The following is a 20,719-nucleotide window of genomic DNA, read 5'->3' as shown; positions in this document are numbered from 1 at the left end:
TGTGAGAAAGACCTTCTGTCGCTGGGTAACAAAGTGTGTTACAGTTAAATTGACAAACTACTGCAACACAGTTCAACCCTTTTTTATGTTTGCTGCACCTTAATTTCTAAACTCTCTTTACAATTAAATTACTAAAATTATCTGCGGTACAGAGTGACAGTTCAAAGACAATGAGCGTGACAGTTTGACAGGCAGTGTTTTGCAGCGACTGTGGTGTACTTTCTCAGATTTTTTTTGGCACTGAAAAGCTTTGCACTAAATAGTCGATTTAAGAAACAGCTTTGCAAAAAAAAAAAAGATGCTGGATGTAGGTCTTGCTTGTTTAATAGCCATCCTACCTGCATTTACAGATTATCTGCATGTTTTCCTTATTGTTTAAAGGACTGCAAATATAAATATCCCTGCAATCTAATAAATTGATCAAACATGCCTTACTAATGATTTGCCTACTAGTTGCAGTCTACATTTACCCCAAGTTCGCCTTTAAAAAGGTACATTTCAACCATTTCTGAAGTGAAGAAATGCAGGATAAGGGTAAATAAATATATGTGTCTATACCACCTAACCATGAGAGGGCTGGATGAGATAATGTTTTATAATATTATCAGTTTGCAACTATTTGAATAACAAATTGGTTTTGAGCACAACACTTAGGGAACTACAGTAACAATAATATTATGGCTATGGTGTTTTTATAACGAATTATACACTTGTTACTTGTTTGGATATACATACATGAGGCATGAGAGGGTATCTGTGGTACCCTGCTTACCTGTGGATGTGGTCTCCATGGCAACGGGTCGATGCCCTTCCTGCTGAGCCCTGATGCTCCCTTTCTGGTCCACAGGGCTCCGGGCGCCTCCTGCTGATGCTCCCTCCTCCCTGGCATACACAGCCGCCACATCACCTTGCAGCCATCCGCTCAGCTCCTCCGGATTAGCAGCCATTGGCTTTGTCTAGAGCAGCTTTCTCTCGGCAGCTAGGAGCAGGGAGAGAGAGAGAGAGAGAGAGGGAGGGATGGGGGCAGGTCAGTGCTGCAGTATCTCCTGGAAGATGCCACAACCACTGGAGTGTTACGCAGGTGGAAATGGCTTGTGTAGTTTCCCACTAGTTCCACCTCCACGTCACGGCCCCGGGATGACCAATCGCACCAAAGGATTTAGCATAGAAAGCTACCGCCCTGGAACCCTTCCGGCGCCGGAGTCGTCAGCAGGAGGCTACAGGGCACTTTGCTGATGGCTCATCGCCTGGTCGTGCCTTTAAGGGTTAACGACGGGAGCCTGCAACGTGTCAACATATATAAACTATGGTCTAATCAGAATCCGTTTGTTTGTTGCATTGCTGTTCCTGAAACAAGTGCATGATCATTTCACGTTCAGCCCAGAACCATAAGCAATTATGTAGCTTATATTAATGGTTATTAGACTTTATTATTAGCGCAAGCTCAGTCACCAATCCATACCCTGCTAAGCATGCAAGATTACTGTGGACTCAAAACTATGAGCCAAGAGGCTTTTTAGATGCTGTAAATGGGGTTTCAACGTGCACATCTAAAATAAAATCCAGTGATTAAAATTGTACTAAAGCAGCCTGTTAGGTCTGTACATGTTTAAGAAAATCTCATATCTGCTTTTTTATTTTATACTTATTGCACAAATCTGTTATTCTTAGTTAAATGTAGCAATTTGACATACACCTTGAACCTGAAGTACCCCTGGCATAGGCAAACCGAGGGGGGTTTCTTAGTGCCTGGAAACCCCACTCCAAGCCTGAGGCACTGTATAATTGAGGTGGCTGGACCCTGCCCCAGCTTCACACGGCTCTGCTTGAAAAGGGAGAGCTGCGTGCACCTAACAGTAGTGCATGCAGCATTGCCCTTGTATATTATGGGGATAGGAAGAGTTGGAGAGCAGCCAAGCACTGTCTAATATTATAGCCACACCCCCATGCATGCTGGGCACTCCCACTGGTGGCGTGATGTGGAAACCCCCCTCTACAAACCCTGCGTTTGCCCCTGCCTGGGGTACATTTCTCAGAAACTGAGAAGAAACCCTGTTAAACCTACTTGTCAAGTTGGTGTTTTATAATCTATATGTAGGTATAAGTGTCAGTTGGATGCCTCTGTGTTCAGCCCATTGCAATGACTGTTGTACTGTTGTAAATTCTCTTCCTTCCAGAGGTCTAAAGTGGTTGCTGACCTCATTGCTAAACCTATGGAGCAAATAGCACCTGCTTCTTCTGATTTTCTGAAATAAAGTGTAAAATGCCCTGTTTAGTCTGTTGCGGCTGGCAAGGAAGTTATGGGGGTAATTGCTCTATCGGCTGATCCCATCCGTTCCTGAAAGAACCACTAAGCTAGTGATATAGTTCCAGTCATGGCGACCATGCTTAGGTAACTACAGATCAGACCTATCCCAGTAATGCCAGCTTATAGGAAGAAACAGCAGTGATAATAAAGTGATAGACTGTTGATAGGCCTATCCTTTTACTCCCACAACTGGTTCTTCCAATAGATAGGCAACACTACTGACATGGGTGGGGCTACTTAATGGATTGAATTCACTCATGCCCTTTTTTAGGGGTGGATCATGGCCCAGGGTGCTGGTTGGGAGAATGGGGACCACTGTTGTCCTGACACCTGTACCTTAAGCTACATATGAACTAGGGCAAATAGAATAGTTAGACCGGCACACAGAGTACCCAAGATCAGAGAATGAGGCAAGGGGCAGAGGCAGCCGAGAGAAAAGTGGTCAGGGAAGAGCAAAAAAGAAAAAACGCAAAGACAATTAAATATCATAGGTCAGATAAACAACAAACAATTAGACAGGGGGCAAAAAGAGCATCATATATCTGAAGTCAAGAAACTGTTGCATTGGGCCACTTAGTACTTGCTCCTCATGGTAAATATTGCCATCTCTCAACTGCTGGTTTTGCACTGCACACAATGTGCTCGGCTAATAGCAACAGGACGACATACTAAAGCTTTGGCTAGACAACTCGTCTGCAGTATTACTGTGTGGGCCACTGTGTAACAACAGCCAGATGAAAGGAAATTGAGTAGAATTAATTAACAGTCAAATTAACACAAATCTATTCAATGTGTGTATAGTTATATTTTAATAATTATAACATTCTGACTATTAATATTAGGGTTTTTTTTACACACACTACTATCTGTATGCTATTGTTTATTTGTATGATCTGCAGAGTAATATGTGATATCCTTTTTAGTGCATTAGACATTGTATTTTTTCTCTCATTTTCTACCTATTTGAAAAATGTTTAAAGCACTCCGCACAAGTGGTTGATTGCAATTTCAAACAACATTAGAAATACTAGTGGAACGATAGTGTCCTCTCATTCCAATTTTTTTTTTCAGTATCATTTCTGGCTATTTGGTGGCTGAAAACAAGTTACATATGTACAGTTAAGATTATTATGCCATGGCAAATTACCATATGGAAATACAATCAATGTAATCATGTCATAAACCCTATTTAAAATGAATACGATCCAAGCTTGGTGAGGAAAAACATACTCTGTAATGTAGTAGGGGGGTTCCTATCAGTGGCGGATCAGGGGGGGCGATCGGGGCAATCGCCCCCCCTAGCAGGGGCTTGCTGCCGGCGGCTGCACAGTATGTGCAGGTGCGCACGGCAGGGACAGTGTTCTGCCCGCCCGTCCAATCAGAGCGGGCAGGCAGCACACTGTCCCTGCCTGTCACTGCCGAACGGACCTGCACATACTGTGCAGCCGCCGGCAGCCTCGGAAGTCAGAAAGGGGACGGGGCCTAAATTGCACCTCTAAATCACCCCCGTTATAACAATTTCCTAGATCCGCCCCTGGTTCCTATATACATACTATCTGCTGCGTCTCACTGTTTCCCTTAATCTAACTTATAAATATAGTTATTATTACATTTTAGTAAAATCATTGTAGTTTCAGGAGCAAGCACTTGATTTCCATATGAGATTTTACCCACACTTGTCCATTCTCCCGGAATGTGCGGGAGACTCCCGAAATCCGGGTAAGTATCCCGGACTCCCGGGAGAGCAGGGCATTCTCCCGCATCTGGGCAGGATTTGGAGCCTCCGTGATGTGATTCTCGGGGGAACTGCTTGTGCAGCCTTCCAGCATTCAAATAGGCTGCACAGAGGAAGAAGGGTGAGCACAGGGTAAGAAGAGTGACCTGCCTGTAACATGCAGAGGAGGTCACATGACATGGCAGTCTGCTGCCCCTGTTCTCATAAGATCGGGAGCCTTACTCAGTAGTTGCCATTCTCGGAAGTCTACAACTCTCTACAAGCATCCAGAAGAAACTAACAATGAGTGGTGGAAAAATGATCTGGTTGTGTATTATCACTTCATGGTATTAGTTTTACTTAAAATGAACTTGTCACTGTGTCTGTATGTTTATTTTTAATAAAACATCATACCTGGCAACTTTATAAATCTTCCCTCCAGGAGATCCTGGAGGGGAGGTCAAGTGGCAAGAACAGGGGGCGGGGTGTAGCAAATTTTATCATTTTGGCCCCACCCCTCTAACAAAACACTGCAATCACGTAATCCTTGTGCTTTGGTGGGGCCAAAATGCAGAAATTTTTCTGCAAATCTCGTCACTGAGGACCTGGTTCACCCACTTCCAGGAGAAAGGCCTGCTCTCCGGGGTCAGGGAAAACTACCAGAAATTTGGCAGTCTCTATGAAATTTCGGGAAAGTTTTCCCCCACCTCAGTCTAACCAGCACAGCACCTGCAATACAACATGTCCAAAATATAAATTAGTAGATTCAGCTTGAGACTACACTATGTTCTCTCTGGCCTAGGGCTTTATTATGCATGCACCTGACCTCGTTTGAGAGCAGAGGCGGGGTCGACAAAACATTGCCAGCCTCCCACACCTCAGAGCCCCCCTTGTAGTGCCGGTAATTCCGCCACTGTTGTGGCTATCTTTAGAGATGGTATAAATAGTGTTATAAGTAGATGTACTTCCTGTATATGTAGATAACTTTCTTAGCTATAAATGGGTGTGGCTACTGATAACGTGGGTGGAGCTCTCATGTTTGCGGTATCCTTGTCCCATATCTAATTATAGGCATCTGTATTATTAGGGATGTTCTTAATCCATGTTATAGCAATACATATTTTGTTTCCCACTGACAGAATAAACAAAACTCATTAAAAAAGCAAGAAAATGCAAAGACTCAATTTTTCTTCACATAAACCGGTTTGTTTTTTTCTTATATCTATGATACTTGACTGTAATAGACTAATGGGTCATTTACATTATAGACTGGCGAGTTATTTACTAACATAGCTCCAGAATCATAAATATACAGTAAACCACAGCAGCCAATCAGCAGATAGGTTTTTATCAGTGCACTGCACGTTGGACTGATGAAAGTAAATGTTTTACTGGTTGCTAAAGGTGGCTGCACATTTGCACCTATTAATAAGTGACCTCGTGATAAACTGTGTATAGCTATTTATGAGAGGACGAAAAGCCCCTTTGCCAGCAAAGTGTTTTCTTTGTCAGTGTTTTTTTCTGAAGCATTAATCAAGTGTTCCACTGGTACTTGTACAGCATTGTACATGTTCTGTTAACACCATATCCAGATTGCATTACCAGAGCAAAAGTATTAATATGCTTTATTGCTAAAATAAAACATTTTTAATGTAGTAATGTTAAAATTATATTATTATTCAAATAAATAATAATATGTAAATAGTAAGTCAATGTACATAAAAAAACAACTATATATAATATAAGCTATAGATTATATAATGTTGTCTTTGTGTTTATTTGTTGTTATACTTTATTTCAATTTTTTTAATCTTAATAGTGGAACTGAAACGCCAAAGCTAAACAATGGTAGTTCCACCACTGTAAGTATTATAGCTTCACACCAGTAACACCCACCAGAGCATCTAAATAACACTCAGCTACCTCAGCAATTTTTGTTTTTTTAAACAAGCTCAAGTAAAAAAATATATAGGCTGCTAAAAGCATGATTTGGGCAAGACAACGAGGTTACATAGTATCTGTTGCTTAGACATAACCGTCAAAATCATTGTGCATTTTACAGAAAAAGATGGTTATAATTTTGAACAGGTCTTCCCAGTGTCAGTCATTAGGGAACCCAGTGCAGCTATTTAAGAGATCCTCAGGATAAGAGTATGTTACACTGGGTGACTCAGTGCATGATTCAACCCAAACGCGTCATCTGTGAGAGGACTTCTGAAACATGCACTGTTTGGGCTCTATTAGGACAGTAGGGGGAGAAAAAACCTAACCTAGAATCTTAATGTCTGTTCTCTTTTTCACTTTGTCAGGAAAAATAAGGTTATGTGTCCTTAAACATGAAAAAAAGTTATTATAAGTTTAGTATTAGAACATTATGACTCACACACGTCTCATGAAATGTATTCAGGCAATTATATATATATATATATATATATATATATATATATATATATATATATAATGTATATGAGAGTGGATTTGAAAATACTATATAACTCCTGAAAACATATTCTGAAGGAGACAGTTTAGTTTACTTATTTTTTGGTAGGGTATTGATATATGTATACACTGCTCCTTTATATTAGTAGTATGTTTACATTATGTAACCAAATGTGTTTATTAATATTAAAACGGGAAAGTTAATCAAATAAATAGGAATTTATTTTTATTTAATTGTGTCCTTAGAGAGCAATGCAAAAGATTACTCCCTTGATAGGAATCTGCAGTAATAGGCTTAGGTGTCATAATCTTATTTGTGACAAAGTAACAATCGTTCTGTGGTGAAACACAACAAAATATAAAACCTCCTGCTAAAGATCATTGGTAAATGGTCATGTAACCGACCCTGCTTGTATATTTAGATGTATTAGGTTTTATTTTATGTGCTGGAGGCTCTGCCGTTGTCCATTATAGTCAATATTTAAACCAAGGAATAGAGTACCTCATTGGTTACGAGACACATGCTAAGGAGCCCAGAAACCAGAGGAGAGACATGGGCCTCTAAGGTCTGGCTGCGTATTGATTTATTCAAGCAGCAATTGGGTTTGGCAGCTGCTGAGGATAAAAGCAATGCATATACTGTATAGTTCAGGAACCTGTGTTAAATTGCTAAAGATGTAATGAATGTGTTGCAGTGCTGGATATTGTTTTGAGATGGAGCAGGTCTTGGTATGTGATGGACCTTTAGCAATACAGTGGACCTGGGCAATAGTTGGGACGTGTGAAGAGACCAAGGGGTAAATTTATCAAACTGCGGTTTTGAAAAAGTGGAGATGTTGCCTATAGCAACCAATCAGATTCTAGCTGCCATTTTGTAGAATGTACTTATTAAATGATAACTAGAATCTGACTGGTTGCTATCGGCAACATCTCCACTTTTTTAAACCCACAGCTTGATAAATTTACCCCTGAGAGTTGGTTTAAATTATATTTATATTTTGTTTTTCAGTCATGAGCCCCTATTAGTCAATGTGTGGTGATAACATACATTTTCTGGCTGGCAGCGGTAAGGCTGAAATTACCGCTTCTAGGCCCAGCTCGTCTGTTCACGCAAGTGCAGTGGAACTGGAAGCCCGGACTTGGGATGTCAGTTCCACTTAGGAAAAAAAATAAAAATATGTAAAAAAAAACAAAAACATTTTATTTGTTTAAATATTTCATTCAGGAAAAAATACCTAAATACATTTAGTTTATATTTTCCTGTCATTATTCCCGGCTACCGTCAGCTTTGGCAATAGCAAAAGGAGGACTGTGATGGTACTTTTGTATAAGGAAGCCTTCGCCAGAGGCGTCAGTCTCCAACGGTCCAGGGGCACGGTAAACAAGGAGAAGCTTTTCTGTCTGGTTAATTCTAACATACTCAAGATGCTTGAAGAAATGGTCATTCTAGTTCCAAATGATAAACTGCTGTCTGGGGTCCCCTCCCCCTTCAGCACAAACTCTTTTTATTATTGACCGACAACCTGGCGCTGCCGGTGAACGGAGGAAGTGCTATGCACATAGTGCTTCCACAGGTGAGGGATCCAGCAAAGCCGGAGAGGCTTCATCCTGGGATGGCGTCACCTTGCTGCAAATAGCAGAGTTTTTCAAAGCTTAATGAATTGCAGAACTTCACAGTCCCCATATTAATTTATGGGGACTGGGTTAAGAAATCTTTAATTTCTCCAGCTATAAACCCTTCATAAATTTCGTGATGGCCATTTTATGGAGAACACGTCAGTTTCACCTGTATTAATGTCTGATCGCACTACAGAGCCGTAACTTAGAATTCTAGCGCCTGGGGCGAGAAAGACAAATGCCGCCCCCCTAGCCCTCAATTTTAACCAAATGAACCTAAAATATTCCTAAATTGCGCCCCCCTTCAGCGTTGCACCATGGGCGGTCGCCCCTGTTGCACAACCCTAGTTACGGCCCTGTCACACTTTAATAAATAGACCCCTTTGTAGTATTTTATCCACTTACATTTTCCATGCCGTCACTTCAAAATTTCCACTTCGACCACTGATTATCAGTATTTTTATTATTCTTAATATTATTACTATGACTACTACCACTAAAGCCCTCTAATTATAGAAATCCAGCATATTCCACAACTCAATACTCCTGGGAAATTAAAAAAAAACATACATAAAATTACACAGAAGGTGGGAAGAAAACCGTACTCAGTAAATCTTACATAAGAAGCATTGAAGATAAAGTCTTTTATAGAAAAAATAGAAGCTGTTAAGGAGGCCAGATCTCCATGCCAGCAGGCATCCACAGATCAGACAGGGGGCTTAGGCTGGCTGACATCTGGGTCCCAGCAGGTGGCTGGGCACTACTCCTTGACTGGTGTGAGTCCCAGTCATGTAATATTATTATATTCTTTCTTCTTCATCCAGTTTTACTTTGCTGGAAAATGTCATTGTTACGTTATAGCACAATATTTACCAGCCATGAATGGCAAATGTATAAGAGATGCCAGGCAACACAGTTTACAGGGCCTATATACACATGCCAATAATAACGAGGGGGCAAAACCATAAACATATATAAGTAGGGGTACATTCATTTGGTTGGTGGCCGTAATATGGAGGTACCAGTAAAAACTAGAAAACGTTATTACTGTATAAACCATTATTATTAAGATGATGTTATTAATTTTATTTATTTAGTGCTTTTCCCCCAAAGTACAAAGATCTTAAAAGCACACTAACCCTATGTTGAGTTATAAAGGTATATCATACTTACCAACTTTTTATTTCTCCCGTCTGAGAGATCCCGCGGGGGAGGTGAGTTAGCAGTGTGGAGCGGGCGCCCAGAATCGTGTAATTTTTGCCCCACCTCAAAAATGAAGCAATAGTGCGGCCAAAATGACACAATTCACTTTGAAACGCGTCGTCGGGGCCCCCACACTGCCTGCTTCACTCTGTGTTGGCAGGATGCAGGAGAATTGCTTAAGTATGACATAACTATATGTACAGATATGCAGTGATAGTACCTGCTACACACAGCGATGAGGATGAACTGCCAGTGTGAAGCACCACCAATTTTCTTGTCTTTCGAGATTAATCTGTCTCTTATGTGCATTTAATAAAAAAAAAAAAATCTCATGTCTATCTCATACTTGCCAACTCTCCCGGATTGTCCGGGAGACTCCCGCATTTTGTGAGAGTCTCCCGGACGAGTGTGGCAATCTCCCTGATAGGAAGGGGGAAAAATTTAGTTTAAACGCCGCGATTCACCCGGAATCGCGGCGTTTAGCCCCGCCCCCACTGTAAAATGACGCAATTTGCGTCATTCCGTCACGGGGGCGGGGCCAAAATGACGCGATTTTGCAGCCCCGCCCCCTGCACGCCCACGTCCCAGCCGGCATCTCCCGGAAAAAGAAAAAAAAATGTTGGCAAGTATGGTCTATCTGCGCCTCTTCCCTTTCTAACTGCAGGCAGAAGGACCTATGAAGCCCACTCATGTGCCGACTATATGTAATCAAACTCAATGTTTCACGTAAAAATGTATTTACAATGTACTGTATATATAACATACATGCCAACTCTCCCGGAAAGTCCGGGAGACTCCAGAAATTCGGGTCAGTCTCCCCGGCTCCCGGGCAAGATGGCATTTCTCCCGCATCCCAATCTCACACCGAGAATCGCATCATTTAACGCGATTCTCTGTGAATCACGCCATTTTGGAGGCGGGACGAGGCCAATTGCGTTATTTTGGCCCCGCCCCCGTAATGCAAATTACGTTTTGCATGAACACAACCTTACTGTACATCGGCTACGTTAATCCACACCGTCTTTCCCACAATGCACCTCTCAAGTCCCAAGGGGTCGTAGGTGTCAGAGGCATTCCAGTATGAGTTGCACATAATTGCATATGCTCATTTTGTAACAATACGCAGTCCAATTCCAGGTAAAATATGCTACACAAAACTAGCATATGCCCAAATCGGAATCAGGCCTAGTGTATTTTTATGTAGAAGCACAAACATAGTAGGGTTAATTTAGTTAATTTTGCATCTAAGGTGCAGATGGAAGTAGCACAAAACATAAATTCAGGATTAGATACAGATGAAACTAAAAGCAAAGTGGACAAGAAATGGTGAATCACGACACAGACTGAAGCACAAAATACTTTATTAAAAAAACAGAATGCAAATTATCAGTCTGCTCTGAACATATGAAAGTGCTTCTGGAGAAATGTCACTGGGACAGTGTAAACTTGTGACACTTGGAAAAACATTGCCTCAATGATGTCCCCTGATATGTGTAATACAGAAACAAGAGCCAAATGAACAGAATTTACAAAATAATATTGGAGCTAATTAAGGTTGGTGGCGAAACATGACAGACACATGCACTTTTCACTCAGACAAAATGTGCAAAAAGGGCTTGCACGACTTGGCTCAGCAGCCTATTAGGAACATTTCAAAGTAAAAAAAATATGCAGGTAGCTATGGGACTGGCCTAAAGTAGTCCACTATGGAACTGGCCTAGGGCATACTTGCCAACTCTCCCGGAATGTCCGGGAAACTCCCGCATTTTGCGAGAGTCTCACAGACTCCCGGGAGAGTGTGGCAATCTTCCGGATCTGCCCACTTCACTAGGAAGTGCCTACTTCCTAGTGAAGTTGGCAGAATTAGGTCCCAAACGCCGCAATTCCCGGTGAATCGCTGAGTTTGGCCCCGCCCCCCGCTGTCAAATGACGCCTGTGCATCATTACACCACGGGGGCGGGTCCAAAATTACGCGCATTTTGGAGCCCCGTCCCCTATCACGCCCACCTCCCCAGCAGGCTCCCGGAAACCAACTTTCTAAAGTTGGTAAGTATGGCCTAGGTGGAAAATGCCCCCCAGCCCAGTCAGCCCCTGCTCACTGAAAATATGTGCTGCTATTCAGTATGGAAATAGAAATTTAAAAAGCGAACTGAAAGAAAACAAAATCTTTAGTAACAAATTTTACTAGCACAACTTTGTGAAAACAATTTCGACCGGGTTCCAGAATAAATTACAAACGCAGCATGTGTTTTAATTTGCAGATCAAAGTAGTGTAAATGATAATATTACATATCATATTTCACTTTTTCATTCAATTTAACATCTTAATAAAACTTTTTTTTTGCTCTTGAGTTAAGTAATGCATTTAAGTCATCATCTTAGAATGGGTCATTAAATAGCTGCTGAAGCAGTCTTGACAAAACCCCTTGGTTTCTGGAAGGGGGACATATACACCTGTAAATACAGACACAGATACAATGCAAAGTGCATTTCACTGGAGTGAGGTCGGATCACACCTTTGCAGTACAAGGCATTTATGTGTTTGTCTATATGATAGGAGTGGGATTACGCCATTTTATTGGCGATTTTGTCTGTCTGCGGCGTGTTCGCTGTGTTGTCACGGCAACGGTGTCCTGGGCAACGAGCACAACATGCGCTGAGAGGTCTAAGAGGCCCGGGGTGTGCATCCAAAAAGTGTGCGGGAGACTAGGACCTGTCTATAGGAGCGGACGGAGGAATTCCCGAGGGGGACCGGGACCCACACAGGACATGTAGACGGCCATTTTATCAGAGCTTACAGAGAACCACGTCACACTGCGCAGCATACAGGTCAGACCTTCTACTTGTGGTGTAGTAGGAGCTATTGTAGGACTACAAGTCCCAGAATTTCCGACATCTGGGGAGGGATGGCATGTTGGGTCTTGTAGTTCCACAGCAGCTGGAGAGCAACAAGTGGCCCAGACTTATTTAGTCTCAGCCACATCATGTACGTTATTTATAATTAAAACTGTGAATGTGGTTTAGTAGCAGATTGATGATCAATAATCTTAGGGGAGGTGAATAGGAACATTAGTATTTATAATGATAATGTAAGTCATTCACATACATGTTTGCAAAAAGTATAAGACCTTTTTAAATATGTGTATTCTTGTGTATATATATATATATATATATATATATATATATATATACAAAACCGCAATAATTGTGCTTAATTCCCTTTGTATACAGTGTGATGTAGTTTAATATAACTTTCATGTGATGTAGTTTTATATTGTTGTTTTAACAAAGGAATGGATTTGTAAGTTATGGTATTTGTTATAACAATGTAATACAGTATGTTGCTTGGTGCTATTATATACTCCTCTTTCATACAGTATGTTGCTGGGCGCTATTATATACTCCTCTTTCATACAGTATGTTGCTGGGCGCTATTATATACTCCTTTCATACAGTATGTTGCTGGGCGCTATTATATACTCCTCTTTCATACAGTATGTTGCTGGGCGTTATTATATACTCCTCTTTCATACAGTATGTTGCTGGGCGCTATTATATACTCCTTTCATACAGTATGTTGCTGGGCGCTATTATATACTCCTCTTTCATACAGTATGTTGCTGGGCGCTATTATATACTCCTCTTTCATACAGTATGTTGCTTGGTGCTATTATATACTCCTCTTTCATACAGTATGTTGCTGGGCGCTATTATATACTTCTCTTTCATACAGTATGTTGCTTGGCGCTATTATATACTCCTTTCATACAGTATGTTGCTTGGCGCTATTATATACTCCTTTCATACAGTATGTTGCTGGGCGCTATTATATACTCCTTTCATACAGTATGTTGCTTGGTGCTATTATATACTCCTCTTTCATACAGTATGTTGCTGGGCGCTATTATATACTCCTCTTTCATACAGTATGTTGCTTGGTGCTATTATATACTCCTTTCATACAGTATGTTGCTTGGCGCTATTATATACTCCTTTCATACAGTATGTTGCTGGGCGCTATTATATACTCCTCTTTCATACAGTATGTTGCTGGGCGCTATTATATACTCCTTTCATACAGTATGTTGCTTGGTTCGATTATATACGCCTCTCTCATATACAGTATGTTGTTCTGCTGTTTAGCTTTTGCCACACATGTCTGTTGAGGAGGAGCAGTAAGACAAATGGGGTTTAAATGTACCAGCCTTAAAAACAGATACACTTTTCTTACATTCATAGTCACATAAGTAAAAACATTCCGATACAAATTGAAATAAAGTATGAATTATACCCAGCTATAAAGACCACAAAGCTATTCCATTATACTACAAAGTGTAGATACTCTCATATTGCATTTGGGAGCCGGTGTTTTACAAAAGAACTACAAATCAGACCTAAAAAGGGAAATGGATAGGGGGATTATAGTCCAAAAGCGAGATTGGCACTCCAAAGGATGGACAGCTGGAGGGTGTGTATTGTGTTTAATCGTGACATTAATGTAATTACCTGCTTGATTGACTGTGACCAGCAGTGGTATCTATTTCTGCATAGTGCTTTCTATGGGATAAGTTTACCTGGCTCTTAGTGTATCTACCTTTTGTCAGTGTCTATTTCATGGAATAGAGTTTACTCATAGTGCCTATATGAATAAATAACATAATTTCCAAAAACTGAGGTTGGTTGTAGCTGCAATAGTGCAGGTTTTCAGTGGTCCTGTTATATTAAAATCTCTTCTCCCACTGGTCATATGATGAATAAGAGTTATCACATCTCATGTCATACATATAAATATGAGGCTTACTTCAAGTTACCAAGCTGTACGTTCATTTATATATTGGAACTGAATGCAAGTGATACTACTGTCTACAACTTGAAGGGCAGAATAGAGGATGGAAAGGAGAGGATGAATGTAGGCAATGTACAGTACGTGCGTGCCGAGGGAGAGCCAACTCAGATGCGGACTATTCAAGTTCCCGATTTTTCTTAAGTACCTGTTTTTTAGCTGAGTCTCCAAAATTTTTTCAAGGCACCCCTCCAAAATAATTACAGATCAGTCCCGTTTTTTAAGTATTTGAGTCAAATAACATAATAAGGTCAGGACAGAAATACTTAGTAAGTTGTTTGCAAAAATAATATACATAAATCCAAGGGAAAATATTTTTTTTCTTCAATTATATTTCTGTCAAAGAATAATTTACAGCTAATATTAAGAGGAATAAGATCAAACAAAATAAAACAACAACATGTACAAAAATCATCGCACTGCGCCCCTTCACCTTTACACTGTGCCCCTCTTCATCCACACACTGTCTGCCCCTCTTCATCCACGCACTGTCTGCCCCTCTTCATCCACACACCGCCTGCCCCTCTTCTTCCACGCACCGTCTGCCCCTCTTCTTCCACGCACCGTCTGCCCCTCTTCATCCACGCACCGTCTGCCCCTCTTCATCCACGCACCGTCTGCCCCTCTTCTTCCACGCACCGTCTGCCCCTCTTCATCCACGCACCGTCTGCCCCTCTTCTTCCACGCACCGTCTGCCCCTCTTCTTCCACGCACCGTCTGCCCCTCTTCTTCCACGCACCGTCTGCCCCTCTTCTTCCACGCACCGTCTGCCCCTCTTCTTCCACGCACCGTCTGCCCCTCTTCTTCCACGCAGCACCGTCTGCCCCTCTTCATCCACGCACCGTCTGCCCCTCTTCTTCCACGCAGCACCGTCTGCCCCTCTTCTTCCACGCAGCACCGTCTGCCCCTCTTCATCCACGCACCGTCTGCCCCTCTTCTTCCACGCACCGTCTGCCCCTCTTCTTCCACGCACCGTCTGCCCCTCTTCATCCACGCACCGTCTGCCCCTCTTCATCCACACACCGTCTGCCCCTCTTCTTCCACGCACCGTCTGCCCCTCTTCTTCCACGCACCGTCTGCCCCTCTTCTTCCACGCACCGTCTGCCCCTCTTCTTCCACGCACCGTCTGCCCCTCTTCTTCCACGCAGCACCGTCTGCCCCTCTTCATCCACGCAGCACCGTCTGCCCCTCTTCATCCACGCACCGTCTGCCCCTCTTCTTCCACGCAGCACCGTCTGCCCCTCTTCTTCCACGCAGCACCGTCTGCCCCTCTTCTTCCACGCAGCACCGTCTGCCCCTCTTCTTCCACGCAGCACCGTCTGCCCCTCTTCTTCCACGCAGCACCGTCTGCCCCTCTTCTTCCACGCAGCACCGTCTGCCCCTCTTCTTCCACGCAGCACCGTCTGCCCCTCTTCTTCCACGCAGCACCGTCTGCCCCTCTTCTTCCACGCAGCACCGTCTGCCCCTCTTCTTCCACGCAGCACCGTCTGCCCCTCTTCTTCCACGCAGCACCGTCTGCCCCTCTTCTTCCACGCAGCACCGTCTGCCCCTCTTCTTCCACGCACCACCGTCTGCCCCTCTTCTTCCAGGCAGCACCGTCTGCCCCTCTTCTTCCACGCACCACCGTCTGCCCCTCTTCTTCCAGGCAGCACCGTCTGCCCCTCTTCTTCCACGCAGCACCGTCTGCCCCTCTTCTTCCACGCAGCACCGTCTGCCCCTCTTCTTCCACGCACCACCGTCTGCCCCTCTTCTTCCACGCAGCACCGTCTGCCCCTCTTCTTCCACGCACCACCGTCTGCCCCTCTTCTTCCACGCACCACCGTCTGCCCCTCTTCTTCCACGCACCACCGTCTGCCCCTCTTCTTCCACGCACCACCGTCTGCCCCTCTTGATCCACGCACCATCTGCCCTTCATGATCCACGCACCGTCTGCCCCTGCTGTTTCCTTTCACCTTCCCCTCGGTTTCTTTACTTACCATACTTGGCCTTCTTTCTTCTATTTGTTCTGTCTTCTCTTCTATCTTCTTACCAATGCGGCAGCGCCCGGGACTCAGCATCCTCCTCTCTCCTGCCGCTTCTCACTGAATATGTCGGACGTGATGTCATCACGCCCGACATTCGTTTAGAAGCGAGGAGGGTGCTGGGTCCCTTGCGCCGCCGGATTGGTAAGTTGTTTTTATCGTCCCCTGGCTGCGGCACCCTTGTGACAGCGCTGCGGCACCCCTGGGAGCCGCGGTGCACACTTTGGGAACCGCTGATCTTAAGCATTTACACACTACTGATTCAAAATGACAAAAATACAAATGTCACATGAAGTAATGACATGTTCCCTTGTGTTAGTTAAACAGTATACACTTAATTCTGCTGTGGGTTCAATTATCTTTACAGCAAAATCTTTTTGGATCTATAACCAAAGTGTTTTGCGAATCTTCTGAGTGTACCTGTTACAATAGCTTCAGTAAGAAGATTCTCACGTTTTGAGTTAATTAAGACGTATCTTCTATATCACGAGATCATCTCAATGGCCTGGCAGAGATTACAGCAGATTCTGAAATATGCTGAGGTCTAGACTTCTGAAAAATTAATTGAGTATTTTTCCCCTGCTTCATTATCTGTTTTGGGTATCATGCCAGTATTCTTTATGCCAGCCACACACAATACAATCCAGCCGCTTGGCCTAGGCACATAGCGAAAGGATCAAAGCCAACTGTATCACACGTCAGTGTCCAAATTGGGCACGATCCACCCATTCAGGCCACATAGCCGGATCTCTTCCAGCGTCATAGAGGCCTATTAGTACAGTCGCTCTTATTTCAGGTCACCTGATTCCATCTAAAACTAAAAATAAAGCATTTTAAGTATGTAACCGGATTATTGCTGTCATTGATGTTAAAGTGGACTTGGATAGTGAGGAATCCAGACGTTTAGTTCAGTTGTGCCAATTTGGTTGGCATTCTGGAACTAATAATTGTCCACTCAGAGGCACAACAGTGGTCACACGGATATCATTGGTTACTAGTGAAATGATGTGTGGAATGTTCACTTCACTTATATACTGTTTAGATTTTAAAATAAACCATTTAATAATAGAATTGCCAATTCTATTATATCATGGATCATACTGGATAAGACAATTTAGTGCAAAACATATTCTTTTTTTTTTAAATGTAGCATTATATGTTTTCTTATTTGTACCATTTTCTGACCAGCCATGTATATATACTTCCTGTCAGGTGGTGTGTTTGCCTGGAATGACTTATAATAGCAGCTTAGCAAAGTGGCGAGTGTGCATTGTGCTTACAACCGCTGCAACCAAGCAGTCACCTACATCCTGTTTCCAGCTCTTTGACCAGGAACCTTTAAATCAGCTTCCCGGTCACATGATTGGTACAACACAGTGATTAGTCTGAAAGAAAGTCATCTTATTAGGGAAGGATGTATATGTATATCTTTCTGTCATGTATAAACAGTTTGCTCTAAGTAGGTGTAATTTGTTTTAGGTTAATATTACATTTCATTTATTGAAGTAGATTGAGCTGCTGCCATTTAAAAATACTGGACGGTTAAATATATCTAAAAGTTATTGTAAATAACGAATGTTATTTCTTAAATACATATGTTTATCTGTTTTTGTTACAAACCGTATTTGTTAATACAAAACCATTTAAGTGTCCGATAAATCATGTCTGCTGTCCTCAACCAATCTGTATTGATATCCGTCTATAAAAAGTCATAGTAATGAATGTACTAATATTAAGAAAATTAATATTGCGGGGAGAGTGTACAGGCAACTTCTGGAAAGTAATAATATAATAATAAATTATAATATTTCCATAAAATAATAGAAATCAACTTAAAAATGTAGAATCTTTAACACATACATGTTATGATTCTTAGTAGAAACACCACAGAGAGTCATGTAAATGAAACAAGGTGATTTATTTACACAGTGAACGTACAGGTAAAACTGAGATGTAGAAAATGAAAAGGCAGATAACACGAGTACTGGATAGTCAGGAGGTCAAGAGTATGCAGGTTAAGCTGGGAATCTTGTGGCTGGGTACCAGGTAGGTGAGATGATCTGGAGGCACAGATAGCATAGAGGTCCAGGTAAGCTGGAAAGCTTGGTGCTGGATACCAGGCAGGTGAGATGATCTGGATGCACAGATAGCATAGAGGTCCAGGTAAGCTGGGAAGCTTGTGGCTGGATACCAAGCAGGTGAGATGATCTGGATGCACAGATAGCATAGAGGTCCAGGTAAGCTGGGAAGCTTGTGGCTGGATACCAAGCAGGTGAGATGATCTGGATGCACAGATCGCATAGAGGTCCAGGTAAGCTGGAAAGCTTGGTGCTGGATACCAGGTAGTAGCAAGAGTCTGCAGGCACAGGTACCACAGGCGTACTGACAGAGACCAGAAGCAGCAACAATTGATGAACTGCAAGGAGCAATGTTTGGGTTGGGTATATAAGGCAGTGGAATAGGTGCAGGTGCTGATCAGAGAAGGAGATTAACTCAGGTGAGGACGTGTGTGTGTGTGTGTGTGTGTGTGTGTGTGTGTGTGTGTGTTTGTTAAGGAATTTAGACTGTTAGCTCCAATGGGGACTGAGTGAGTTCTCTGTAGTGGCACTATATAAATAACTGATGATGATGTTGATGATTGTTTTGCCAATTATGTAGACTCACCCAGCAGCAGCATACACTGTGTGTTTGCTATGTGTTATTGCTAGATATTTCAGCAAGCCTCCAAATAGAGGTCTGCTTTGATGTTCTGCTTCTAAAGCCATCTTCTTAAGTTATATGAATGGAGTTGAAAGTGGAGTGAAGTGGACAGCAGTCATACACTACACACGTCTAAATTCAGGTATGACAAATACCACGTAAACTTGACTTCTTTCACCTCCATAATCACCTGCTATTTTACACTCTTCCAAGCTCCCCATACTACTCATTTCACTTAGCAATCAACCTCACTCCGGCCTTCATGTGTAATTAGCATCTGCATTACTCATACCCACTCCTTGCATCCTCCTCTCTTAAATATTATTATAATTCTCCACTTCCACATTTAATTGTAAGCTCAGCGGCATGATCCTGCGTTACATAACGACTATGCTTTTTAAAGTGTGTCTGCACTGAATATTTTGTGAAGCCTTCTAAATCTAAAATAATATAAATATAAAATGTACATTTTAATATATAAATATATATTATAATAATGAATAATATTAATTGGAAACATACCTGTGTATGGTGTTTGATGGAGCATGAATGGAGGTTGTAAATCACTTTTTGATTAGCAATAGGTGTCAAGACAAGCCACAGACCTCTAACATGCTGCTATAAAGGTTTATTATAGCAACTTGCCATAGACGTGAATAAATATTTATGGGACAGGAGTCACTGTGTCTAAGTAAACAAGTGGTTAAGGAATGTTTCAAAGACCTGGTTTTGTCCCCTTTCTTTGAGGGTATAATCAGAGATGTCTGACTAGACAACCATGTGTTATTACCCAGCCACAGATACTTAAAAAACTGAGAACAGTTCTGGCGCCTGTACAGACGAGTGGGTGCCCTGTCCCATATCTGGTGGCATTGTCCAAAACTGACCCCATTCTGGGACTCTATCCACCGCTTAATTTTCAATATCACTCAATTCTCTCCCCGCTTCTCTCTCTTACTCCCTGCTCCCCCGCTCTATTCCTATTGGGGAATTAAATTGATTCACTATTACCGTTCGTATGGTAATTTCAATGAAGGGTCTTGCTTGAGACTCACAGAGTAACGATAATGGTGGGCGGGCCGCGTTGTTCGTGTCCCCAAACACACAAAAAAAACCATCACACACATCCTTAGTGTCGTGAAATGCCAAATCGCCCTCTTCTGGAAAAACCCAGAGCCACCCCCTCTCCCATGTATTATTAATTGTATATGGCAGGTCTACCACATGGAATACATCACAAGTATTCTTCGCCATACCCCTGTCTGATTTATCTGTGTCTGGAGTCCCTGGACTGAGTACCATGGGTCTTCTTCCCACTGGCGTTCTAAGGCCATCAGTTTTTTTTTCACATTTACTGTCTACTTTAAGGGCTAGATTTACTAAGCTGCGGGTTTGAAAAAGTGGGGATGTTGCCTATAGCAACCAATCAGATTCTAGCTTTCATTTATTTAGTACTTTCTATAAAATGACAGCTAGAATCTGATTGGTTGCTATAGGTAACATGACCACTTTTTTAAACCTTAGTAAATCTAGCCCTAAGTCTTCAGTTTGCTCAGTCCTTCCCCTGACCTCTCTTCCCTGTCTCTACTCTTGTTCTTAATCTCCCCCAATGCTAAATTGTTCATATTTAATTTGTTCACTTTAGCTGAAAACTCTGTTTTGATTGCCTTATTGTGTATGTTTCCCTCTCTCTGTTTTTCACTTAAAACCCAATAAAAATGTTTATTCAAAAAATAAAAGGACTGAGAACACACTTTGGCTGGAAATGACAACACAAGTGCAGGTATTTTTCCTGTGAGGAAAACACGTGAATACACTACCTTTTTATAATCCATGTTTGAGAAGCCCTCTGTTCATATTTGTAACCAGTGAAG

At 42.3% G+C, this 20,719-nt stretch overlaps 2 protein-coding genes across 2 annotated transcripts in view; one reads left to right on the top strand and one right to left on the bottom strand.

Moving 5' to 3' along the window:
• Window positions 1-1,124, bottom strand: part of RTN1 (reticulon 1) — a 161,637-nt gene extending 160,513 nt beyond the window's left edge. The window contains exon 1 of the mRNA XM_075192432.1: window positions 773-1,124. Coding sequence (XP_075048533.1) covers window positions 773-947 — 175 coding nt within the window. The 5' untranslated portion in view covers window positions 948-1,124. The remainder of the gene's footprint in view (window positions 1-772) is intronic.
• Window positions 1,125-11,876: 10,752 nt separating this feature from the next.
• Window positions 11,877-20,719, top strand: part of LRRC9 (leucine rich repeat containing 9) — an 83,634-nt gene continuing 74,791 nt past the window's right edge. The window contains exon 1 of the mRNA XM_075193402.1: window positions 11,877-12,110. The gene's annotated coding sequence lies outside the window, so the exon portion shown is untranslated. The remainder of the gene's footprint in view (window positions 12,111-20,719) is intronic.

The sequence above is a fragment of the Mixophyes fleayi genome, chromosome 12, assembly GCF_038048845.1.
Source record: "Mixophyes fleayi isolate aMixFle1 chromosome 12, aMixFle1.hap1, whole genome shotgun sequence".
In the NCBI taxonomy this organism is placed as follows: Eukaryota; Metazoa; Chordata; class Amphibia; order Anura; family Limnodynastidae; genus Mixophyes; species Mixophyes fleayi.
Note: the sequence above shows the minus strand (reverse complement) of the source record. Positions and strands in the feature narration are given on the sequence as shown.